The 26,912-nt window shown below is 42.9% G+C and overlaps 1 protein-coding gene and 1 long non-coding RNA gene across 7 annotated transcripts in view; one reads left to right on the forward strand and one right to left on the reverse strand.

Moving 5' to 3' along the window:
* RALGAPA2 (Ral GTPase activating protein catalytic subunit alpha 2) overlaps positions 1-25,157 on the reverse strand; it is a 94,651-nt gene extending 69,494 nt beyond the window's left edge. For 3 of the 6 annotated variants that reach the window (XM_085054075.1, XM_085054081.1, XM_085054078.1), the window contains exons 1-17: positions 24,934-25,157; positions 20,143-20,253; positions 19,617-19,666; positions 11,614-11,686; positions 10,280-10,323; positions 9,810-9,984; positions 9,243-9,358; positions 7,880-8,018; positions 7,240-7,439; positions 6,076-6,303; positions 5,622-5,795; positions 4,645-4,782; positions 3,902-4,050; positions 3,615-3,726; positions 2,679-2,916; positions 1,981-2,145; positions 646-786 (exon numbers count right to left, since the gene is read on the reverse strand). In XM_085054075.1, coding sequence (XP_084910201.1) covers positions 646-786; positions 1,981-2,145; positions 2,679-2,916; positions 3,615-3,726; positions 3,902-4,050; positions 4,645-4,782; positions 5,622-5,795; positions 6,076-6,303; positions 7,240-7,439; positions 7,880-8,018; positions 9,243-9,358; positions 9,810-9,984; positions 10,280-10,323; positions 11,614-11,686; positions 19,617-19,666; positions 20,143-20,253; positions 24,934-25,039 — 2,359 coding nt within the window. In that variant the 5' untranslated portion in view covers positions 25,040-25,157. The remainder of the gene's footprint in view (positions 1-645; positions 787-1,980; positions 2,146-2,678; positions 2,917-3,614; positions 3,727-3,901; positions 4,051-4,644; positions 4,783-5,621; positions 5,796-6,075; positions 6,304-7,239; positions 7,440-7,879; positions 8,019-9,242; positions 9,359-9,809; positions 9,985-10,279; positions 10,324-11,613; positions 11,687-19,616; positions 19,667-20,142; positions 20,254-24,933) is intronic. The other 3 variants (XM_085054076.1, XM_085054077.1, XM_085054080.1) reach the window with 3 other exon arrangements.
* A 259-nt stretch (positions 25,158-25,416) lies between these two features.
* LOC146438885 (uncharacterized) overlaps positions 25,417-26,912 on the forward strand; it is a 68,845-nt gene continuing 67,349 nt past the window's right edge. The window contains exons 1-2 of the long non-coding RNA XR_014850535.1: positions 25,417-25,508; positions 26,625-26,713. This is a non-coding gene — a long non-coding RNA (uncharacterized LOC146438885). The remainder of the gene's footprint in view (positions 25,509-26,624; positions 26,714-26,912) is intronic.

Genomic DNA, 26,912 nt, shown 5'->3' on the forward strand with positions numbered 1-26,912 from the left:
ACAGTGCTTTCAGAAATGCATTTCTCTTAGCATTTGGGAAAAAACCCACACAAGACTAGTAACACTCTAGTGTTTCCATCCAGCAGTGTGCACGTTGTAATATTGCTTTACTACTTAATAAACACTGTAGGTATTTCAGAATGTTATCTCAGGAGGCATGTGCACAAAAACTAACATTTCTAGTATTTACTGACTTCAGCTGACTTTCAGCGTCTTACAGAAAGCAATAATATAAAATATTCAATGCAATTACCTAGTTAGAACAGTTTCAGTGTTCCCCCTAAGATAACTTGAGATTAAAACACACCAAAGATATTTCACAGAGCAGGAACCCCTACAGGGCCATAAAGCACCACATACAAAACTCTCCTTCTCTTGCTACTGCAGCCAATGACTCTGGTAGGACTCAGGAGTCACAAATCCCTCCCAGGAAGTGAAACTTGGGAATTTTCACTTCAGTTACTAAACAATATAGATCTAATCGTAATTGATGTCAATCTTTAACACCAACATGAAGAAAAACTGCTTTGCTTGCACTGCTGCAAACATTTTGAGAAGAACCAACTAGACAGAAAAGAAACAGACAAAGAACAGTTTAAAAATATAAAGAACATTGATATAAAAGATGACTTTAAAGTACAGTACCTGACAGTCTGTGAGAGCAAGAAGTGTAAGAGATACCAGGGAAGAGAGAGCTCACAGTGTGAAGCAGAAGAGGTACACTTTTAGTAGCTGGCAAAGCCTCATAAAGATGGACACAGTTGCTGATAGACTGGCTTCGCTTAGCTTACAAGAAAAAATAGAGCAATAATTATGTCAGGCAACACAATGAAAAATTGCAGTTCTGAGTGTCACGATACAATAAAACCCAATGTTTTGGGACAAAGCTTTATAACAGTAAGCCCAGCAGTTTCTCACCTGAGATAAAAGTTAATATTGTACAACACTATCTGACACACTGAAAGGGCCATAATTAGGGATTTCTGATCCACAGCAAGTGTGGAAGTGCCTTTAATTTGAACGTACACAAACAAGAAAAGCCCTGGATCAACACTTCCAGGTTCTCCCTACTGCTCTGGCAGGGTGTCAGTGGGGGAAAACGCCGCAGCAGTAGACAGAATCCTCCACTGGAGCACAAACAGGGACTTACTGAATTTAGAAATAAAACAGACTCAGACTGAACTGACTCCACTGCCAAAGAGCTCTGTGACCCAAGCTGAAGGCAGTGGCTCAGCTATGGAGCCTGCAGCCACAAACCACACCGAGTGCCCTCCCTCCTTCCAGCTCTCCTGGTAAGGAACCAGGGAGGGAGCTGTACAGCCCAGCAGCTCCTGCTCAATGGAGGGGATTTCCATGGGAGCCTGGATCCACAGCCTGGTGAATTGGCACATGGAAACATGCTGCCATGAAATACAGAGAGGCCAGGTTCAGGCTACTGAAATGCTTGAACAAGCAGGGATCTGTTCCATGAGTGAGGTCCCAGTCATTGCCCCAGCATTCCGCACCCCAGTCTCCCTTCTCCTGCTTTCCTCTTCCCAGAAGTAAATATGCAAGAAAAAACTCAGTATGCCAAAAAAGAAAGAGCAAATACAGCACCCATGAAAGGATAAAATTGTTAACTAAATACCTGCTTTACCTTGTGCACCCAGGAAAAAGTTGTATCAATATCTGACAGTAATAAAGTCTTTCTTAGGAACCAAGATAAAAAGAACAATGTAATTCTCTAGAAAAACCCCTAATGTGCACAGGTTTAACTTTCAATCCAATATCCTGTAGGTAGAAGTGTATATATAGAATTTCCCAAAATACTTTCACTCTATGATTCACACTGCCCAAGACATCCAGACACAGACATGCAACATCTTTGTTGGGGCAGTTAATTATTAAATTGCTTTTGGAAGCAGCCACCCCTCAAAGGCAGATTTAAAACCTGAGTGTTACTGAGTGTTTGGGTACCAAAGCACTTAGCTGTGGTCTAACCTGTGGCTCTCTGACGGACAATATTTCTTGCTTTCTCCACTCCAGGGGCTCCAGAGGTTGTAGCACTTCTGAATCTCATTGGCTCCACAACTTCAGGATGACTTTTCCAGCTTAATGAAAAAGATCTTCCTACTACAGCTGTTTTCTGAGGTTCTAAAACACCACCTTAGGACAAAGAGCACAAAATTTTCTGGCATTGGATGCTTTGGCACGTATTTTTGCTGGAGTATGAATGGACTCAGACATGAAAAAAATGAATACTTTAAACAACACAGATTACCTTTTACTCTTAATAAAAACCAACTGGAACATCAACCATGTGCATCAATTTCAAGGTGGCATGTAAATGCAGCTAAAATACTGTAAATCAGAAAGTTTAATAAAAACACATGGAGAGGAATTTTTACAGAGTAGGCTCTGACAGCCTACAGCACAGGAAACCGCATTTCATTTCTGCTACCCAGAAAACACTGACTGTAGCTGCATACCCCAGCCTGTCAAACAGCTTGACCCCAACTACCTCTCCTCCCCAATGAAGGATGACAATACACAAATCCAAAGTCCTTCACATTTCATCAAACAGGTTCTTACATCAGATTAAGTAGTATTAAATATTAGATTAAATAGATTAATTTTTAAGATTAAGCTTCAATATTTAACTGGTTTGATTCAAAAAGCACTGAAGCACAAAGACTAACCTTTGCCTCTCTGCTTTTTTTCTTTCTGTTCACTGAGCTTATCCAGGGGTAGGTTTGTCATCTCCACGCCGTATACAGTCCTGGCCAGCACTGCAGTCAGGGAGTCCATGATGTTGGCCCACTCGTTGATGAGCTCCTCCCAGTCCGTGAGGGCAGACAGGACACTGAGCAGCTCATCCCACAGCTCCCGAGAGATGTAAACACTCAGGTTTGCTCTGATCCAAGCCACAATGAGGGTCTGAGGGAAGACACAAAAGTGGCAGCTTGGGCAGGTCTAACAAGATGAGTTCAGCACACTCAGCCCAACCCACACGCTGATGAAGTCAACTCTGACCTGCACATCAGCACGGGCACTTGGTGAGGCACACCTGTTTTGCAGCACTACTTTCCCTCAAAAAACACTCCCAGAAATAATGGGGAAAGTTGCTGAGGAAGGAAATCTAGAAATATTTCTGGCTGTCTAAATGTTCTCTGGCAAACTGAAATAATACACTGTGCAGTAACAGCAGAATGCAGGACTGTCCTGCACCCACAGAACAACTGCAGAGACTGAGCTCTGGGGCAGCACTACACACTCAGCTACAGTATCCAGGCCTGCAAGTACAATAGGGTGCACAAATATCTATCTCACTCAGTGTGACTCCGTTTTGACTTGCCAGCTGGACTTCTGGAAAACAGTTTCTTGAATCTTACACTTTAGAGACACCCATTGAAAATACTCCACGGAGGCCATGTGCCCACCTGTGCTACCACAGTTTGTAACACAGCCCTGAAGAACAGAGCAAACTCAACTCTCTGTTAAGAACAGTGTACAAAATAACTACTAGCAAAACAAGAAAAACCCCTCCTTCATATAAATAAAAGTAGGTTTCATAGTACTTAATTAAAACTATGGGCAACTGTGACAGAACAAACCAACCAGCCCCACTCACTCACTCGGAACAGCAGCCCCGCCATGCTCTGAGCAAATGTGTCCTTTGTCTGGTTCTCTTTCGGCTTCTGCATGACAGCTTCTGTTATTCTGAGGAGTATCTGCAGCATCTGCTCCCTGGTTCCAAAACAAAATGTGTTCTATTAGTTGTACTTCCCCATTAACTCTCCAGCAAGCCTTATTAACTGAGAATGTGGCCAAACTTCAGACTTTACAGATAATTTGCAAAATAATTTAGTTGGCTGTGGACTGTAAAAACTTTTTCTCTTAAATGATGCTATATTAAGCTTACCATGTCTTTCTATTCATTGACAGCTCCATTATCATGCGCCTGAAGATACTGAGAACAGCTTTGCAAGCATCCACTTGCTCCTTCAGGAGCACAGGGACCTCAGTGCATGGCTCCAACAGGAAAACATTTGCCGAATTTGTCAGGAATACCTTCAACAGAGGCATCGACAGAGGCATTTGCACAGTGTTAGGAATGAGAACACTCAAGACTTAGAACAAAATACTTTCTGCTCCTTTAGTTAGACCTTTCCTTAGAGGAAGTTTCATGTTTAATCCATCACTTTATTTTTCTGTGTTAATACAAAGAGAAGCCAGGTGCCATCACAGACCCACCAAAGCATGCATAGCTCAGTACAGGGTTTGTGGGTGTCTCTTCTGTTTGGGCAGGTAAGAGGACATTCCTCCAGTCACTCGTTTCCTGCTGCCATGTTCTTAAAAAACCACCACTATTTTCAATAAGTGAAGTTCAGCAAAAGTAATTGCATGGTTCTGATTAATTCCTAGTACTCACAGTAGGAAAAAAAAATTAACCTTCTGTCTTAAAATACAGATATCTGCCTTTAAGACATGGTCATGTGGTTTAATACACGTTTTAGAGTGATATATGAAGTCCAACTTGTGCTTTACAAAACCAGTCAACCCCTGATAGTTCTCTTCCTCCATCTTGGAGATTATAGCAGAATTTGCAGTGTAAGTTACATGATCAGGTAGGTTACAGCCATGTCCCCTTCCCACACACCACACCTGCAGGGCAGCCTGAGCACCAGCTTTCACATCCCTGTCCTCATCTTCCAGCACACAGCCCCTGCTGACAGCGCTGGTGAAGGAGTAGGTCCTGCCCCAGCTGGAGGAGCGCTTGTGTCCGGAGAGCTCCGAGGAAAGCTGCCAACACAGTCCGGTTAGTGACAGGGCACAAAGGAACATGTCCATACTCAAACAAAACCATTCCTAAGGTCAACAGCAAAAATAGGGGAATTGTCATGGCATATACTCATTCCCACAGGGAATTCCTCTCTATTATTTCTTTCCGAACTTGGAATTTAAAGGTTCATAGAAGTTTTAGGAGGTATGTTATTTAAACTATTTTACACCACTTTTTGTAGTCACTGATTGTAGCAACACTTGAATTTAAGTCTGGCAAAACTATAAATTCTCTACAAAAAAGAAGTCAGAACCTTGTCATGGTTGCTGTTTTACAAATCAAAACACCTCCAGTACAAGAAAACTTCCCTTTAAACAGTGTCACAGTGTCAAAGAACTTTTATTGAAGGTTCAAATTAGGATATTAAAAAATTATGAAAAAAAACTGTATCTACACCTTAATTTCCTAGATTAAGGTGTCCAGTTCCAAATATTTAATCCAGTATGCACAAATTAATACATACTGTCAAATTCTTAAGTACCACCAAAATGAAATAGTTCTCCATGCCTTAGGCCAGCAGACAGAACCCATCAGTGTTTCCTCCATTAAGTTCCTCCTGTCATATTTATACATGCAGGGAATAACCACAAGTGATGTTTCTCAAACCAGCTGCAATCCTCCCATGTGTAAGTGCAACTGAACACTCGCTAACCATTTCAATTTTGAATCCTTAAATAAAAGCATTTTTAACTTTTATTCCCCACATATTATTAAATTGTTACTCCTCTACAAAGTGAGGTGAAAGTTTAAGCCCATACTGCAGGTGGACAGAGCAAAGTAAGGAACAGGGATACCATACATGTTTACCGTCTGTTTGCACTGAGGAGTCTTCCAAGGGAATAACAGCATCCTGACTGTCCTCTTTTTTATCTGGCTCCTCCATGAACACAGGTTTCTCTTGCAGTATCCACTTCTGATACACCTTAACCACCTTCCGTGTTGCGGATATATCAGAAGGTGGCAACAGGAAAGCCTAAAACAGAAAGTTCATCTTGCTCTACAAAGGACACAGACATGAGGTATATAAACACATCCACCACCACCCACACTGCCATTTAAAGTACCAAGTTTCAGTTCCCACAACAATTCCATAACCGTATCATTAAAATTAGACCTAGGAAGTAGCCCCACCTAAAAGGCTGCTGCTGTGATCAACATCAAGTTTGCCAAGTTACCAGAGCGCCATGGTGTCTCTCTCGCAACCATTTCTTCAGAAATAAAAAATACAGGAGCAAGCAGCCCTGGGCACCGACCTGCCGGAACACTTCATTGACAAAGTTCACGTATCCCCGCGTGGAGAGAAGGATCCTCTGCACCATCTCGTAGACGCTGCGGTGCTGCTCCTCGATGCTGCAGAGGCTGGAGTTGCTGAGCCTCCTGTCAGACAGGGTGCTGCTGTTGGAGTGGCTCCTGTCCTGCTCGCCTGCAGGTGCTGCGCCACTCTCCAGCTCGGCGCTCTTATCCTGGCTCACGCTGACAGTCTGCACGGGACAGCACACACCCCATCAAACACCTGCAGCAGCACCCACCAAACATCTGGGATTCTGACACAGAGCTTGGGATATACTGTTTGGCACAATGCTGGGATCCCAGCAGTCTGGCAGCATAATTGTCACTCTACTGCTCAATCCAAGAAGGAATTCGGTCTTTGCTCCACAAACTGGACACTTCCTACAGGACACAACAACTGACTGAATTGTCCATTCCACACTAAGGGTGTGGAGGAAGGCACAGACACAGTGGAGAGAAATCCCAAAGTCCTTTTATTTTGGGGAAAAGATGAATCGTAGCACTACAGATTCTTGCACATTATTGCGCCTAACACCTTTTTGCCAGGTTTTGCTCTGGCGCTGTGTGTATTTTGCAACATCTCAAACTGTGTTGCTTCTCTGCTGAACCCATAGCTGACACTCACCTATGATTCAAGATAGAATGTAAGCTGATGTTGATTCTAAATTTTTAACAGGAACCTGGAGAGTCTCTCAAAAGCATCAATTTATAAAATTCATTGTGAAGTGTCTAATACTAGAGACGTTTCAACCATATAAATTAAATATTTCTCTAATATCTCATTATAAACAGCTGCTATAACTGAGAGGAAAACAAAGCAGCCTTTGATGTTGCTGGGAAATGGCCCATGGAACCACCAAGTATGATAGTTTACAAAGTGAATTCCAAAAGTCTAAATATAATACTGCTGAAGCTGGAAATGCAACAAGTTATGAGGGGAAAAAAAAATTCTAATGAATTACTGAAGGGTTTTCCTGGGAGATTCCCTTCTCCATCAAAGAAAAAGAAAATCAAATAAACAGCTACATCATGTATTCACTATGGGGTAGGATTTCTTTATGCTGTGTAATGAGATCATCTGTGAGGTTAACACGTATGCAAGAAGAGAGGCAAACTCTAAAGCCCACCTGAATAATTTTAGGGAGCATTTCTCCTCCATTTTTTGTATTCTGAACAGCAGTTAAATACTTCTTTTCAAGGAAGAAGGTAACGAGCCACTTGATAAAAACAACTCGAGCTGCCATATAGGGGATTTTTGTGCAATAGACACTTTCATTGTTCCGTGTTGCAGTGACATACACTGGCCTTGGCCTGATATCAGGGATGTCTGGTGGGACAAAAAAGAAGGGAGAAACAAGTGTAATCTCAGCAATTGCTTCCAAACTCTGGTTAAATGTATTGAACACATCACCAATATTTTCTGCCCATGAAATAACAGATGCAATGACTGACTACTTTTATTATATTAATGCTTGCATTCTATCATGACTCTATCACTCCCAAAGTGCAGTGAGAACAGCACAGATCTTTCCTGAAGGTTATATCTTGTATCATTCAAAACATAGGAAAGCAAAAGGGCTGCAAAAGGAAGGGCAAAAGCTGATAGAAAGAACCACTCCTCCTACAATGTAAGTTAATTTTACATGAAACCAAGGAGAAAAATCTCCTCACCCTGCAGAGCTGCAGTGATACACCAGCAAGAAACAGAGATGGTGTCAAGAGCAGGCACTGGCTTTTTCTTCTTTAAAGGCAAAATCCACTACTTACCAAGCACAGGTTTGTAGAGGTTGGTTAGCTTTGTAAAAGATGGAAACAAGTGAGGAAGATAGTATTTTCTGAACAAAGTAAAGAGAAACTTAAACCCAGTGTCTTGGTTCTCCTTGTTCTTCCACTCCAAGCTTGCAGCCTTTGTCACATGGAGTTAAAGAGAAACAAACAAAAAGCTTTGTTACTGTGTTACACTGACAATTGTTTTGCCCTGAACACAAAAAATAAGCAACTACACTTTAGCAAAAGTGTAAAAAGAAGAGATGAAAAACTAGCACAGCCCCAAAACCACCTTTACAAACTGCAGGAAGAATATAAAGTAAGAATAAAGCAGCACCCCAAAGACAGCGAGCTAACTGGAAGCCACTGTGTTTGTACTGCTCTAGTCAGGGAAGGACAGGAACTGCCGTATTCTGCTTTTAATAAATTTGCTTCTTACATGTGCATTTTGACAAAGTTACTTTGAGCTATAGTTATATCATAAATATTTTCTTAATCAGAATAAACACAAATAAACAAACATTGGAACCACTGTGCAATCAGATTTTTAGTGTAGGCAGGTTTGTTTAGATCCTAAACATGAAACAAGAGTATAAAAAAAAAGAGTGAAATTTTGTTTCTAAGTGAACTGAGACTCTTATATGTAAAACAAAGGGTGCTGTGGAGGAAGCTGATAATTTCATACAGCCACTTTTTAAAATAAAGCATTTATTCAAGATGACAAAAGCCCTTCCAAATATTATTTTGGTCTTGCCTTTTCATACTAAAAAGTGTATCTCAAAGTATTTAATTAAAATTTATCTTTTTTAATACGAAGCTCTTTAATGTTCATTGTCTACACAGCTTCCACTTTATTTCAAATGTTGCTTAATTTGTACTTTTTAAATATATACATTATCTTAATTTATTTCCTGTACAGATTCATCTGATCTATTTCTAATTAAATTTTATGTACATGTTACTTGCATCCTTTTAAAAACATCTCAGAAGCCATCTCTCTTTATCTTTTCTTCCAGTGGTCCTTTACATTTCTTTTCATCTAGGTATGTGTCCAAAGAGAACAAATTGAATCTTTACTCCACATCAATTTTCTAAATGCAACCACAAGCACACAGAATAGTCAGTTATTCTGCGAGTTTAGATAACATTCATTAATTCTTATCACAAAAGTATGACAAACTTCTTATTTTCACTAAAAATGGCACAAGGAAATACCTTTGGGATGATTTTCCATTTAAAAACAAGAGCAAAAAAGTGCTTGGGAAGGGTAAACCCAGCTGCAGACAGATATAATGTAGACTTTATTTTCTACCACAAATACATCCTCCAAATATGAACAGTTTCAAACATACATGCTTCTCACCTGAATTACCATATACTTTAACAGGAGCTGGAGAAAATAGCAGGTTTGGTCTTCCACAATTTTCTCTCCAGACACAGCTGGCAAAAGCGGCGTTATTTCTTCAGGAAAAATCTTGGCTAAAATAAAATATTTTAAACAGAACACATGAAAGCAGCGAAATAAAAGATATTTTCTATAGAAGATTGATTTGCAAATACCCATTAGAGGACTACTAAGCTGTGCAAGTCCAGTAGCTGCTCAGATGTCCAAAATCCTACCACATCCCATCAAGGATGGCACCAGATTGCCAGTGGCTCGGAAGGGCTGACACCAGCAGGTGAGCCAACAAGGTGGAAACCTCCACACCTGCTGAAGTGGCAGTAAAATGTTCCTACTGCTCCATCTGAACTAAAAACACCCAACAGCCAAACAGCAAACCCTGACCACTCACAGCAACACGAACGGACGGCTCTAGAGCTGCACCAGCAGAGCAGCTGGACAAACTCCGGACGGTTCAGAATTCCAGGGACAGGGAGCACTATCCATGAGACACCTTCCCCAGGAGAACCAGCCCCGGGAGCCCCTCACCGTCAGGCGCGGCTGGAGGGCTGACCAGGCTCTCCAGGGTGCAGGGCCCACGCGAGGATGGCAGCGGGGGGAAGCCAGGCACCAGGCAGGCAAACATCAGGATCTGCTCCTCGGCACAGTTGGTCTGCAGGGCTTGGAGCCACAGCAGGAACAGGCGGATTCCTTCGCACCTGAGCTGCAATGGGATGAATTTGGGGAAAAAGTCAGTAAAACAGGTCTGTAAGTGCAGTAATTCAAGTACATAGTTCAGAACAGGCAGAGCGAGTGCTTTCATCCCAGCTAGGTGCTGGTAAGTCTTTGCCATCATACCAAGGGTATTCACATTATTAATAAAATTTATGGTTAAAAGGTGAGTAAGAAAAAACTACAAAGCCTAACAAACTGAAAAACACTGATGCTGGAAAGCTGCAAAGTAATATACTTCATAGGAATTAAAGTGAAAAGGAATATGAAAATAATCAAAGCAATACCTTTAGAGAATTTCCAGTGTGCAAAAGCTTCTTCAGAATCGACCCTGAATTAGGAAAATTAAATAGGCACTATCAGACACAAAGATGAGCACTTCCTACCACAATGTTTTTCAAAAATAATCCATAAGAGGCTACTGTAATGCCAATTACTCTGGGGCTACTGCACTGGGTTTTAAGACAACTATGGGGGGAAAAACCCCAACTGAATCTATTTACAATCACCATCACCCAAGATTAACTATGATGTATCTTTCCAGTGAGGTACTGTGGGATTTGTTAAAGGACCATGTCTCGAATTATTTTCATTAATAGTAAGATCTGTGAATTATGTACATTCCTTAAACAGGCTCCTTCCCTCAAGATTTCACCATTTCACAGGATCACATGGAAATTATTAACATATATAGGAAATACATATTAAGGCACATGAACATTAAGCAAAAGGAAATCACAAGGTAGAGCTGTAAATAAATACTCTGCCAAATTTTGTAGATAATTTATCTGACACATAAAAAATGATCCCACTATGACCACTCAATAGAAGCATAAAGAATGTATCAGCTACAAAAGAAGTGACTGGAACCAATTTGGTCTGGACTAGTTCAGCTGAACCGTTATGAAGTGGCCGGGCAGATGTCTCCTCTTATTTTTGTCAGTGCTGAGTGGAAATGTGACAACAGCCCTTCCTTTGACCTTTAACTTCCGCTCATTGTTCTTCTGCAACAGCAATTCCTTTTTCCCTTGTTCTGATGACAAACATGGCAGCTGGTGAGACAGTGCTGCAAACCAACCCTAACCAAAATAAAAAAGTCCTACTTGGAAGGAACAGAACCCCTCATAAATTTTCTTTAATAAGCAGCATAAAAACCCATTGGTACCACATTGGTGGCATTTGGAAGCAGAATTTAAAAAGTAATGATGAATCCAAGGCATTTGATTCAGAGGAAATTATAAAGTTAAACCACTTCATTGGATTTCAAGGTGTTCTGACTATCCAAGACTTCCCTCTGCCAGACTCCTCCTATTCCTACCCTTGTTCCAGAAGCTCCAATACTATCGGAGCTTGGGGAAAGAATGGTCAGTCTTGGTCTGAGGAAGCCACCCATGGGTATCTTGTGTCTGTCATGGCCCAGGCCATATTCTAACAGGATGCTGGGAAAACCCTCAATTTCATGAGAATCTGGGAAAGACAGCTGGGGCCAAACTTGTGGAAATATCATATATTCAAAACTACACCCATAAGGATGGATCGCTCATTAAAAAGAAAAACTGATCCAAAAAAAGCTACTGGAAAGTTTGTATTTTTTTGTTTTAAACAAAACATTTCTTCTTACCTATACTGCGAAAATGCCATCGATAAAAAATCCTCTCAGGTAGTAGCTGCAATATTTTCTGCAGGAAACAAAACTAGTCAAATTTTGCATCATAAAACTGGCTCATCAGAGGATACAGAGAAACAAATACACAAGACACAAATGAAATGGGAAGATATACACAGAGGATACAGTAGAAAAGCAAATACCTATCATGGCAAGGACTCCTGTCCACTGCTTTACTCTGGTTGTGGAGAAAGACACTTGGAACGGTCCTGAATAAATACTATGACAGTCTTAAACCTCTTTCCTTTCCCAGTGTCTGGCAGACCCTCAGCACCGCAGAACACCCCATAACTGCTGGTGAAGGCCTCACACGTTTCTGAGCAGCTCACTGGGGCTGACACTTTCTGCAGTGCCTGTCACGACTCCTGCTATGGCTCAGGTCTGTGTTGCCATCAGCTGCCAGGCTATGATCCCTGGCTGAGGCACAAGGAACAGCAGGGCAGCTCCAGTTCCTGAGAGCTCCTTTACCTGTGCTTTCAGATGCTCACTGTGACCATGCCAAATTACACAAAGCCAGACTAATTGAATTCCCAGCACAGGCAGTTCATAAAGCACTCAGTGAATAATCCCTGGCCTGCCTGTGGAGTTGTGGGCTGATCCTACCAGAGGCAGAGCAAACAGATAAGGCTCTGGTCAAACCCATTCCCCTGCAGTTTGGTTATGCTACAGGGCATCAACAGAGTGATTCCAGCACATGCTTAAGTCCTTTCCTGAAAGGAGCCTTATCATCTTAGTTGCAAAGAACACTTGGGGCTTCCAAATGTTTTCTTTGTCAGTTCAGCAGACGGTAATGCTACTAAATAAACTGGATAAATCAAAACTATTGGGGGGATCTTACTTGGGTAAATACGGCTTTTAAAGGGACTTAAACAGGCTGTAAGACACCTTTTCCTCTTTAAACTACTGGCAGCATGGACTAGGGCTTGGCAGACAGCTGTGGCAGTAGCACAGGAAAGCTCACCTACTGCTGCTCCACCTCACAAACATCTGTGAATACAGACAGGGCTTCACACAGGTACCACAGAAAAGTGTCTGCATCTTACAACTTTTCAGCCATTGAAATAAAAAATTAAGAAGATAATTTAATTGGCAAACCAGTTTTAAACATTGCCTTTTGAAAATCAAATAATGTTATAAATGACTGACAGTCAGAGTTCCTTGCAATTATCAAACAAAATCACTGGCACAAACTTCTGACAACAAAGCACCATTAAGTTCTCAGCAATACCACATGCAGGATGCAAATGAATGATAAATCACTTAAGCAACAGTGACCCATTTGTGGTGGTTTTGCACACAAAAGCTCACAAGAGGAAACAAAGCATCACAGCCCAGAAAGTAACCGGCACTGTGGGCAACACGAGTCAGCACTGCTGCAAGAGCATGTGCTTGAGACATGGAGCAGGACAGACCTCTTGTTTTTGACAATAAAGGGCTTCAGAAATTACATACAACACTCAAAATAGTCTTTTTGGAAATTGAACATTCCTTTCTCCATGGCAGAAGATGGAAGTTATGACAAGTTCATGGACATAGGGAGCTAGACCTCGGATCACAGACAGGCTGGTCCTCCTCCACACCTTTACCATAGCACGTGCTCCCCATACAGTATTTAGCATTTCTAAAAGATTAACCAGAATAAAAATATAAACAAGGCATGTCCCTTCTAATTTGTTTCAGCATGACTCCCCCAGCTCCCTCCCCAGCACACCATGGCAGCAGGACCCCAGGAGCAGAGGGCTGCTGGCCAGAGGTCGAGCTCCCTGTCTGTGGGCAGGAGGAATGCTTGGGATGAAGGATCTGACTGGCTAAAAATGAGGCCATGACTCACAGTGGGGCTTTACCTGTTAGTTAAGCACCAGGTTTCTGCCAATCAGATTGCAGGATCCATGGACAAAGAATTATCATTATCCATCTAAACATTAAAATACTGGCAGCCCACCACTCCTCCAGACTATTTCTGACACTAATCATTACTTAACTTGGCACAGGGCAGAAGGCAACTTCTAACCTAACCCAGGAACTCTGCAAGGGAGCTGGGTCTGTGCCCAGGCCCACCACAGGCTGTGTGCCTGAGGTGTGCAAGGAAAAGCCCCAGGAAACAAAACCCTATGACAAACCAGCAACTAAAACTGGACTGGATTCAGGTGTCACACAACACACTCCAGAGATGAAGCTTCACACGTTGGCACGTTTACTATGGAAAACCAGACAAAACCACAAGTATTTCGTTTCCATTGTTTTGGTCTGTTACAGTTTCACCTAAATTTGAACACAATGTCCCAGTCCAAAAAGTGAGCTGTGACAAGGTATGAGCTGAATGAGCTTGTAAGGGGCAAAGCCCTACAATAAAGACCCAATGGAAAAATAATTTAGTGACAACTTTCCCATCCGAGTGTTAGTGAACTTTAGGTTGTATCCAGAGAAAACCAGGAAAACAAATACTGCTACAGAGTTCAACAAAGAGCAGGAAAAGCAAGCTTGAACTCTAAACTGCCCAAAACTGGGAGAGCTGGGGCAGAAAACAACACACTTACTGTTCTTTTCTCTTTACAAAACACAGAATCCAAAACCCTTGCCAGGTGAATGAATCAAAACAATTCAAAGGTTCAAATCAACAGTAAGAAGACAGAAGTTACTATCTGAGGAGAGCTCCCATATCCCAAAGCCTTTTCACACAGCAAAAAGAGACACTGAAGTCATTTCCCTTGCATTCTACTTTTCAGCATCTCAAACCAGGAAAACAATAGATATATGTATTTTGAAAAATTGCAGTGATATGACTAATCACCTGTGTGGCCCTACCCCACAGCAACCAGTCATCCTAAAAAAGCAACCTGGGTCCCACTCCCTGTGCTGCACACAGCACAGCTTTGCAGCAGAGCAGAGCCACTATAAATAAACACAGAGCCCACGCTTGCTCCTGCAATGCAAAAATAAGTTACCAAAATTCAAAGTCTACACAATTAAACACAGATTTCTGAAGGTTACAAGTTAATCTGCAGTCCCACCAGCACAACTTCCAACTGGTAATTTTTGCTTTGAGCAGTGGAGTCCCCAGACTGCAGTGTGACACGAGACTGCACAAGTCATGAACAAGCTCCAGTTGTTCCCCTTGCAATTTCACATTTCCAGCAACATTTTCTACACCCTCCCCACCCCTGGTGTTCTAAAGAACACACATTACTATTGCTACAAAACAAACGACAGTTTCTTCCCCTCCAGCCTAGGCTGTCAGCCACACTGCTGTGAATCCGAGCTGGCTATTGACATCTTGTTCCTAGTTTCACACTACACTAATAAGAAATATTTTAAGAAACCCCACAGTGCGAAATAATATTGCTTTTTCAGAAAACACATAGATCTATTTAATGCTTAGTGCTTTGCTGCATCTATATGGTAATCCATTATAGCACACTTGAAATAGAAATTAGGTATTACTACTGATCAACACATCAGGGTATCTGTCAGTTTTTTTAACTGATTATCCATAGTTCTTTTTCGTTTGGACTTCCTGCATGACTAGGAATAATGTTACGTTTAAATCTTAGTTTACACAGGATGCTGCTTTTTGAAAGCTGTATCTCTCTCTTTTATCAAAGTAAAAAAAAACAAAAACAAAACAACCACCTAGGTTTGTATTTCAACACACTTGCCCTGACTTAACCAAAACTGCTATTTCTTCTAAAAAGCCTTTTGGTTTTGCCCCCCTTGTTGAATCATACCATGGCTGACAGCTCTGTGCCTATCACTGCATGCTGGCTGCCCTGCTGCAGGACACAGGGAAAGCTGAGGCTGGGACCAGACCTCACACGAGATCCCACAGGATGTTTTCCAGCTTTGCTGCCACAGAGAGACAACAGGCGTTGCTGTTCTGCTGCACAGAGCTGCTCTGGACATGTTAGGCTGGTCTCATTAACAACAGCCACACCAAAGGTGCCCTTGCTGAGCAAACCCACTCCTGGAGGCAAAACCAATTGCAGTGTCAATGGCAAACCTGCAGTAACATCCCTTCCAGGGAAATGGATTTGGAATTTCTATGAGTGAGTGCCAGGTGGACCTACTTTAAGCCAAGTCAAAGTAGAAGAGCTCTCCCAGGCCTCAATGTTCAAGTACTGTTGGTGGTTTCAAAGTGTTCAACTACAAAACCTGCAGCAATTTAGAAATTTTCCAGCTTCTATTCACAGGCTCAGATGAGCTAAGAGACCAATGGAGTCAGTGTGCCTGCAGTAGTTCAATCTCAATGAAGGGATACTTCACTTATTGAATTAATAAATTATTTAGAGTTATTTGTTGAGGGAAAATGTCTACTCAAAGCACACAGGGCACTTATCACCGCCCCAGGCATAACAAGAAAGATCAAGATCTCTGAAGTCAAATAGATGAAACATGATAGAATTTACCACAGAATGCTGCAAGAATAGCCACATTGTTATTGGAAATATGGCAAAACAAGCAGTAAATTATTCCAAATGTAATTTTCTACGTGTAGAAAAGTAGAGCTGTAAGCACTTTTACGGTTATAAACAAATAAAGCCCCTTTGTTACTCTACTGAGAGTGAGACTCAGCATTCACATATGCAATAAGCTCAGAAGCCAGAAACATCACACAAAACACAGACTTTGGGAAGCTTTCCTACATCTGAAAAATTCTGAGTGTAAAACATTTCATTCATTGAACATGTTAGACCAATGGGATGAATTTTATGACACCATCAGCACACCAGATGTGGCTGTTCTTAACTAATAAAGAAAAAATATAGAGAATGGGAAGAAATTGATCCATGTATTATATCAAAATCATCAATCTGCTTTTACTTCATTAGAGATTATAAACCACAGTGTCAGAGTAATCAGTAGCTGATGCCACAATAAAAACCCCCCACTTCACTGTATAAAAAAACACCCCAAACTTTCACAACCAAATGATGGCACAATACTATCAATGAACCCAGAAAATGGACATAAATACGGTGCACCTTCTGTGAGGTCTGTGACACACATGGCTCAGAGCTGCCCTCAAATCACAGGGAACAGGGACGTAAGGAACAACAATATGTATTTGCTGGTCTGCAAATATACTGCAAATATACTGCAAATAGAGAGAGCCAAGCCTTAGCAAAAAAAAAAAAAAAAAAAAAAAGTGCATCACAATTTTAAGCTTTTAGCTGACAAAGGGAAAAATAACAGTACATCTGCCATATCACTTCACAAATATCGATTAGGAAAAAGACACGGCCAAAGCACCTTAGAGAATATAAAGTTAAATCCAGGTATTTTGCAATATTAATTGCAACAGTTAATCTTTCATATTCCTCCCTTCTGGTTAACACCTCTTCTTCGAGTGACATGTTGTTTGATGTTGTTGCTGAGTCGCCAAGATGTGTAGCTGATGTGTAAAATTAAAACTTCCATAAATTACTACCAAGCCAAGTCTGTTTCAAGAGGACTTGTGGGAAAAGCCTTTGTTGCCCAATATACACACTAGGTGTCACTCCAAAACAGCAGCATGATCCCACCAAACCTCCAGGAAAGGCAAAAGCAACTCCCTCATAAATATTTTTATTGCTTTTTAAGCTGTTAACCCTCAGCACCGGGACTCAGGATTTGTTAATCCTAAGTAACTACCTATTTAGCTAATTAGAAGTAAATGCAGCAGCCCCCTGGCTCATGCTGACATGAGATTAAATATGGAAAGCTTAACAATCAATTAGTTGTGTTTCCTATGGCTTAGAGTATGAATGTTTCATCACTTGGCATTTCTGTTTCCCTCTCCTGTGCTAAGGCTCTTGGTCTGTTCTCCTCCCATGCCTAATTCATGCAGGGTCAGCTATCCATGGACTGCACACTCACTCCAGCAGATCCCCACCATGAAGGGAATCACTCCCAATTCCACACAAACACTTGAAGGATTTCCTCTCCCCCAGAGCTGTGGGTGACCAGGCCGCTGCACAGCTCTGCTTCATCGGGACCCCAAGCAGCCCCTGGCTCAGACACACCCATGGGTTTGGTTTTTTTTCCTTCAGACAGCATGTTCTCCCAATGTTTTTAAGGAGTATTAAGGGGTGGTTATACCCATTTCTAAGCCCCAGGAATGCACAGTTATTCACTCTACGCAGATGAGCAAGCATTAGCTGTTTGCCATTCAATGGCATAGCCACAGAAATTTCATTCCTTATTCAAGGCCCCAGTGTATTAACGAGCTGCCATTAACTTTGCACATCCCTGCTCAGTTGCACAGGGACACTTTCTGTGCTGGGCTGTGGACTGAGGAGGAGGAGGAAGAGTTTCTCCTGCCCCAAACAGTCCTGGCAGATTTGTGAGCTCGTGTTCTTTGACACTGCCTCAGGCACAACCCTAAAGTAGACTCATACTAATGTCATAAGGAACAGAAAGCACCATTCAGATTTCAGTGTGAAAATGAGGTCTTATAGAGGGGAGAATGAGGGAGAAGCAGAAAAGAGAGACATCAAAGTGAGAATTCAAGATCACAAAACCCTAGGATTCCATGTCATCATTTTCAGGGCCATTTTTTCCATTACAAGCATATTGGCCTAAACAGCATCATTCTTCTTGTCATTATAAATACCATTCCAACTACAAACTACTCATTAATGCAAAACCATGAAGCCACATACTTCTGAGGGTTTGGGGGTCTTTTAGAGGGAGTGACAGGAGTTGAGAACAATTAACCTTTCTTTTAATTTCAATTTCTACAGTCCCATTGAAAGTTTGAGGGTTTTTCCCTACCAAATAAAAACAACCCACAACCAAAAAACCAAACCAAAACAAAACCCTGCATTACAAACAAAGATGATGTTGGTATGATGAAATACCCAAGTAAAAAGTTAATAGTTGGAGTAACAAAGAAATAAAGGAAAGAGAAATAAAAAGAATCCAACAGATGGTATATGTGCGTTTAACCTTGAGAGAGAAATATGGCCAATTATTCACCTAATTAACTATCAAAAAATAATAATTAAAGGTGCCACTGCTTTCTGACTACAGAGACAGGCAGAGTTTAGGCTAAGAATTTCATGGGCATTATAAGAACATTTTTATGTGTTAGACTTTCATCTGATCCAGTAATATTTCCCCACATTCAAATATATTTAGGTAATAACTGTAATCAAAGAGGTATGTTGGAAAATTATCTACCCTGGACTATTCTTGTTTAAATTAAAGCAATCCTAATTTGATTATGCAAAAGTTAACTAGGTAACATTTCCTCCCCAGACACTGCTAATGCTATGATGGCCAGTGCTGGGAAGGAGGGAAGGATATGCTTCTGGAAGTGAAAGATGTTATGCTGAATTTTAAAAAAAATTAGCAAATTAGCATTTCACACACTCAGATCAAATGGATGTAGAGTAGCTGACAACTCCTATCCTTTTATTCCCCTTGTACTGCAAGACCAAACACTGCAATTGTAACAGATGCCTCCATCTATCTGACGGGAGCAGAGCCCAGACTCCTGCTGTGACACATTCGAAATAAAACACAACACTGAATTTCACACTGGCAAAGAGGAGGGAGCAAGTGCTGCTGTTCTGAACTGGCCCTCCATAAAACACAGAAGCAAACCCTAAAACAATAAAAAACAGACTTTTTGAAAGCTTTAGCCTAACAGAGTCAACACAATTATTGATCACATGCTCCCAAATTTTACCAAAAACCCCAGCTTGTTTTCAGACCATCAGTTTCCAGATCCTCAGGATAGAGGTGCTCCTGCTAGATTTCCAAGGCATTTTGATAACATCTCTTAAGTCAGCATGTTCATTTAACCAACATTCTCACTACATAATAAAAATTGCTGTTTCTGAAAGCTTTGAGCCCCTTTCACCTCATGCCACTGCAACTGACACCTGGTTTTACCACTCACTGCAAAGCTCTAAGTAAGCACAGAATGACAATGAGATTTAAAATACAAATTCACTTCCATGTTATGGAAAACTTACTTCAAAAAGAAAGAGGATGGAGTCCAGCTCCTCCCTTTGTGATTTATTCCCTGAAAGACACAAAACAATATTGTTTATCAGAAACATACAGCACAAGACAGCAAAATGAGGCTGTTGTTCCATTGAAGTCAAAGATGCCACACTCAGTTTATTTTTCATCTTTATTTAACATTCCAAGTACGAGATGTGCCCAGGCTGCAGTGCCTCTCTCTACTCTGGCCATGTCTCAGCTGAGCAGAGGGAACTGTAGGAGCCCAGAGCAAGGTGAGAGGACATGTGTGCAAATGCTGAAATGAATTCAGAAATCTGATCAGCTGCTCTCATTTCAGAGAGTGATTTTCCATGCTTGTCTCTCCTGATACCATAAAATTAAAATGGTTAATACTAACACTGTACTGCATGAAACTAATAATGGAAATACAGAAAATTGAGGACTACACAATCATTGGACAGGTTCTAATGGAATGCTCTGGAGCACAGTTATGGAATACTGACCAGCAGCTGCTGGAAAAACTCTAACACTTACCTTTTTGTTTCAAACTATTTTCCAGTGTTATGAAATTTTCATAGAATATAAAATAAATTTGAGAGTAATTGTTGTCAAAAAATTGCTTCAGGTCACTTCCATCCACAATATCTGAAAAGAGGAACAAACAGTAATTACACAAGGGAAGAAATACAAGAACTTTAGGCATTCTGCAAATTTAGCATTAGAGAATGAAATAAATGCAATACAAAACTATTTTAGTGACTTCACTGAGTTTTCTGTACTAAATTGTGGGTCCATCCTTGCAAGTAAAGAGAAATTTCACTGAATTTATGAGAGTCTACAGTGAGGCTTTCATTCATTTGCTTTCCATTTAAAAAAAAAAAAAAAAAAGGGGGTGAGTTCACTCTGTAACCAAATGGCTTCTGTACCATCAAAACAAGCAGGTACTGCTGGAGAAAAACACCAGTAAAGATTTTAGGATGCAAATTGAGCTCTTACATTCATCTGGCAAGAAGATCAAATCAGAAAACAGCATATTCCCAATTCATTTCTGAGAATAATGGCAACCCAAGCATGTATCACTGTCCTAAGTGTTTACTTGGGTCTGAAATTTGAAATAAGTTTATTTTCTATGAAGAAAAAAGTCCAATGGCTTCTAAGCCTGACACTTGCCAAACACATGCTAACTTCCTCCCTTTGGTCTTTATTGCAACTGATTTGGTCAAGAAAAGTTAGGTGATTTTACCCAGAAGTAAGAGAATAAAGGGCAAAAATCATTAACATCGTGTCTCCCCACTGAAGCCTCACCCTGCAAGAAACTCAATTACCCAAAATAGAGCCAATTCCAGCAAGAAGGCTTGACAATATCCCACAACTACAGAAGAAAGAATAACTTTAGCCCTGGACAACTTGATTTTTATTTAAATTAACACCTTTCCAGCAGTAAGGCTTTGCTTGGCTGCTTGTACTATGGAAACAATTAGTGCAGGAGAACTCTTTAACGTGGTATTTGTTTCCTACAAACTACTGGTCTTGAATTTGCAAGCTAAGTGCAATTATTCCTCTCCATGAATGCATCCTGTTAAACACAACTCCAGGGGAAAACAAGGCTTTCATTTACAGGGATTTCATATGAGGGAATGAGGTCATTAAAATCTAAACAAAAAGGAAACTTTCCCTCTAAATTGTGAAGGGAGGAGAAAGGAACTGCCTCACCAAGAAAGTAAATTCTCCTTTTTTCTAAATGTGGCATCTCAGTGGTGACTCACTGGCAAGTCTGATGTGAGTTGCATCCCTACAGCCACAGCCCTTTCTTAGAGATGTGCTTCACTTGTAGCAGGATATGGCTCATTCCTACTACTCAAATGGAAAATATCAGGGAAAGTTTCCTGTGCTATTTATTTCACATAACAACATCAAATCCTGGCTGAAGGAATATTTACATGCACCCAAGGAAATGAGGCAGCAAGTTTGGGGCTGAACTGCAGGAATTTGGGTTTATTTTTGTATTTACTCACAAACAGCTATCAGGTTACTGCAGCTGCAAAAAGGCAGCCAGCACTGACACCTCAGACAAGCACCAGCAGCCATCAGATCCACAGCAGCTTTCCAAACCAATGTAATTCACCCCATTCCCAAACAGGGACAGGTGATCCATGGGCTCACAGTTCCAGTCAATGCCTGACAGTAGCTTCTGCAGCAACACTCAGGAAAGAGTGAGACATTCATGAGGGTGACACCCTATTTCTTTGATATTAGTAGGACATTTTGGCTCATTGGATAACTGTCAGTCACCCTGACTTGCCTTACTACTTAAATGTAAAATTTAGGGTAACACTTGGATACCACTTAGTAAGAGCCTGAGTCCATTTGAGTTAGAGTCTTATTGCCAAACTCTCATTGCTCTTCCTCATATTTAAAAAAAAAATCCAGAGGGGACAATAAGCCTGCCTTTAACACACTGACTTGTCTTTTATTTTCCTGTTAATTGCCAAATGTTATCACAGTTAGAAATCCTCCCTTAATTTCATGAACTTCCAAAGTCACTTGACTTTATGCTATTTTTTTCAAAACTCTCTTAATCCTCAAGTACTTGAAAAATTAAAGGAGATGAAGAGAATTTCACAGCCACACCCTGGTTAATGATAAACTTTTATGACCAGCCTCAGCCCAGAAATAATGCACAATTCTTACTTATCTTCAAAAAAAGTATGCCAGCATGAAACAAACCGTTACTAAAACACCCCTCCAACTGGAACAACTTCCAAAATAATGTTAACACCTCAAAACTCACACATGCTCTATGGAACAAGACCAGCTCTGAATTCAGCAGGAAGTCTGCACACATCCCCTTTGGATTGTCTCTAAATGAAAATTTCCACCAAGCCAGTATTACTCCTCCAGCTGTACAGAACTGTGAGGCCAAGCAGTGTCAGAACTGAAACCCCACTACTCTCCTTTATTATCCACTTCTGATGGGGGAGTTAAGTGAAAAGCGTGGGTTTTCCTAATGGATGTTTTTAAAAGACAAAGATTAAGAATTGCACTTGGTAACCTCACAGATTTTGTATTTAGTCTTAACTCAGTGTGTCTCCCATACATTTGCCCACTGCTCAACAGAGAAAATAAAAGCACTGGACAAAGCAGCATCCCACATCTGTTAGCAGCAGTACTCCTGACACCTAAATATCTCAATTGAGTCTGAGGAGAAAACACTATTGAAATAGATGTTTCAATTTTAAAAAACTAATATTTTTACCCAAGAATAACCACAGAAAAAATGCTTAAGGTGCAGCAATCCATTTTTATGCTACAAAAGTCCCATAGAAACCAGTCTGGGAAAGAGTAGAGGTTTCATTTATGGCCAGGCAGTGGGGAAGAGCCAAACCTGAACATGTCCATCACACATTATCAGGCCATTACTTTTTAAGTCTATCTTTAAAAAAAGGCCACACTACTGGCATTTCCACAAGCTGTATTTAGAACTTTACTAACTTTACAGAAGTTCTGGCCATAAGTATATCTCTATAGCAATAAAAAAGTAAGGAAAATGTTCTTGTCATTTCTCAAACACAAATGAACTTCCACTTTTGTCATTCTGGGTAGTGTTTTGTCCTGCCATACTGACAGAGCATCCCACAGAGAAGGAATTCCAATCCTTAAGGCCATTTGAGGCCTGAGAGATGTTATAAGCAACATCAACTAAAAGGGAGTCTTTTCTTTCAATCTGGCCACAGAACAATTTTACACAGATGCTGCTAAGGGACCTAAAGCAATCCAAAGCTCACACAAGCCTTATTTATGGAAATAGACATTCCTTTCCCTCTCCCTCCCCTATGATCATTTTCCCTCTGATCTGTATCATCCTGCGCCAGTGGGATCACAGAAGAGTAACTGACATTTTGTTTACAATTAAATTCCTGTGATTTAAAACAAACAAAGGAAGAGGAGTTGGCATCTCCTAAGGAAACACAAGAGCAGGAGCAGCTATTTGGGGAACGTGTGCCACTATGGCCCGAGTGAAGCAGTTGTAGTAACAGATGCACACATTCATACCCCTGACAAGGGGAGATGCACCTGAGGAGGAAGAAAAACAATCCAACCACTTTTCAGCCTTTACACTAACAGCTTTGTTTTTCTTAAATACCAGAAAGGTTCTTCCCATGCGTTGCTCCATTTTCCGTGCTGATCAGTACCATGGAAGGGTATCTATCAAGATAGCATCTTCCAAAAGCCACTCCCATACTACCTCAAATGTTTACACTGGTGTTGCCAAAGAGCAGACATCCCGGGAACATACTCAGAGCCTGCTCGGACAGTGCCTGCACTGACCAGCTGGACACACCACAGCCCCCAGGCTGGAACAACCTTTGCCTTAAACCACCACCCAGAAACACCTTTAACTACACCTTTAACTAAAAAGTCACCACATGCAACAGCTAACACCAGGCCAGATCTGCCGAGCACTTTGTTCACTGACCAGCTGCCCCCAGTCAGCTACTTGAGCACAGCAGATCACAAGGAACAACTGTAGCACATCAGTGAGGATCACTCGCACCTGGACAAACTGGCATCACCTGGACATCAGCAGGTGCCCCAATGGACTGAACAGCCACAGCCTTCTCCCCTCAGGAGAGCCTTCTCCTGCTGCATTTTAACAGCGAACACGAGGCCACCCGACCCCTCACAGCTCACAGCTGAAACACATCAGAGGCTTTCCACGATGATGAGGGTGAAAGGCTTCACCTGCAAGGCACCACGCTCAACCTTGCCCCAAACATGGAGTCACCACAAAACACCATACCATGACTTTCTTTAAAGTTTAGAAAACCGACAAAAAAACCCGAATTGATGTTATTGACAAGAGCAGAGTTTCTGCGAGCGCATCTCCCAAACCGACAAGGGATGTAAATTTCCCTGCTATTTCGCATCCACCCCACAGTGCCGCACCACGAGCACTGGGACAGAGGCGAACACGAGTTTCCCAAGGCAGGAGCAGCAGAGCGCACCCGTAACTTTCTCCCGCAGCGCCTCAGGAAGGACACGCACCGCTGCCTCTGCGGGGGAGACAGCCCGGGGAGCCCCGCCGCTGCCCGGGAGCCCGGGGATCCCAGCGCAGGAGAGGCTCTCTGTCTCCAGCAAGTGAAACCAGCGATCCCCCGGGCTCACTGTTGTCTCACCCGGACATCGCAGCGGAGGGCGAGCAGCGCCCAGAGACCCGCCCGCGGCCGCGGCTCAGCGCGGGCACCCCGTGAGGGGCTCAGGGCCCCGCGCCCGCGTCCCCTCGCGCCCGCCCCTCGCGCCCGCCCCTCGCGAGCCCCCGCTCACCCAGCAGCGCGCGGAGGTGCTTCAGGCGGGTCAGCACGTCCCGCTTGGGGTCCAGCGCCTTCTGCGTGGATTTCCTCACGTCGGCGTGGCTCTTCCTGGAGAACATCCCGGCGGAGCGGCGGGCAAGGATGCAGGGACAGCCGCGGGGGATGGAGAAGCGCCGGGAGCGCCCCCCGCGCGCCGCTCCCGCCCGCCCCCCGCTCTGCGCCGCCGCTGCGCGGGGCGCGCCGGGAGCTGCCGGCACCGCCCGCCCCGCGCTCTGACGTCACCGCGGCGTGGGGCTGACGTCACCGGGGCAGCGGGGAGCGCGCTCCTCACGCCCCGGGAGCTGCCCGGAGCCCCCCGGCCCCGCAGCCCAGCCCCGCAGCCCAGCCCCGCAGCCCAGCCCCGCAGCGCCGGCCCCGGTCCCGTGCCCCCGGGCACCGTGGCCGCAGCCGCCCCGCGGCACCGCGCAGGGACGGCGGGACACTGCGATGGCGGTGCCCGGGTGCGCGGCGGAGCATCCCGGGAGAGCTGCGGGAGTGCCCCGGGGCTGGGCGGCCGGAGCGGAGGCGCCGTGGAGAGCTGGCTCCTAGGTAGGCTCTTGACTTATCGTGGAATCACAGAACCACAGATTTGGGTTCGGAGGACCTTAAGGCTCTTCTCGTCCTACCCCTGCCTTGGCAGGGGCACCTTCCGCTGTCCCAGGTTGCTCCAAGCCCTGTCCAGCCTGGCCTTGGACACTTCCAGGGATGGGACAGCCACAGCTTCTCTGGGCAACCTGCGTCAAGGCCTTCCCACCCTCACAGGAAGGATTTCTTCCCAATATTCAGTGCACATCTTCATGGGAGAACATTCAGGTTTTGAATAACTGCTTGCACTGTAAATATAAGTGCTGTCTCTGCACACAGGGAAGGTAAAAGACTGACCAGGCTCATGGTTACACAACAGAAGCACAATCCATCCCACAACCAGAACCCATCAGGGTTTCAGTTAAAAGCCCTCAGATCCTCTTAGTAAAATTCCTCGGTAAAAAAAAGTGGATTCTAGTAAATTTCAAGCAAGCTGTGGTCCTAAAAAAGAAAACAATGTGTTTTAGGGAAATGACTTGCATATATACTTCTTAGTTTTTAACAGAATTACTTAAAAATCAATTTACACTTCCCAGAGAAATTATTTTTTCAGCCATGAATTGGCGCAGAAAATAAAATGTCACAAGAATTACTATTGTTAGGAACAGAAAATACATCACTGCCACATCTCACTTCCATTGAGCTCTCTCAGGGATCGTTTCTGCTGCAAAGGCCTGAGGTCACCAGAGCAACAGGTCAACAAGACCTAAACACATCCCACTGGGGAAGGGATGGTCCCAGCTCCTCTACCCCTGGGATGGCCACGTGCATGCAGGAGCAGGAAGGGCTCTGGGGGGAAGTTACAGTGGGCAAATAAATACATAAATAAAGAAGCAGGCTCCAGGGGGCTCTGGAGGAAGGGGCTGCAGGCAGAGCTCCTGCATGCCCTGCTTGTGAGCGTGGCACAGCCTTCCCCCTGTGCAGCTCAGCCGGATTCTGGAAGGTGCAGAGCAAAGGTTGGCTGTGCCACCAAGCCCTATGGTAAGAAGTAAGAAATCACTTCCTGGAGTCGGGAAGATGGATTGTAATGATACACAGCATTTAAAATGAAAAAACTGATTAATCCCTTTTCTTACACAGAAAAGTTGAACGCACAGCTCTGGAGTCAGACACAGAAAATTCACTGCTGCTGCATTGTCCCTCGCCTTGGAGCCCAGCTCCGGCTTACAGTAGTTCCTATTGTGCATCCTTCCCATCACACCATGGCACGACTCCTCCTGGAGCAGTTATCATTCTGCAACAATTGTCTAAAATTTTGGGTCACGTGGTGCAATTTGAGGATCAGCAATTTCCTGAGAAGAGTGAATTAGGCTGTTCTGGCTTTTCCCTTCCGTTGCCACAAATCAATTTGGACAGTTGGCTGAGGAA

The sequence above is a fragment of the Lichenostomus cassidix genome, chromosome 3 (genome assembly GCF_008360975.1).
Source record: "Lichenostomus cassidix isolate B80296 chromosome 3, HeHo_3.0, whole genome shotgun sequence".
Classification (NCBI taxonomy): Eukaryota; Metazoa; Chordata; class Aves; order Passeriformes; family Meliphagidae; genus Lichenostomus; species Lichenostomus cassidix.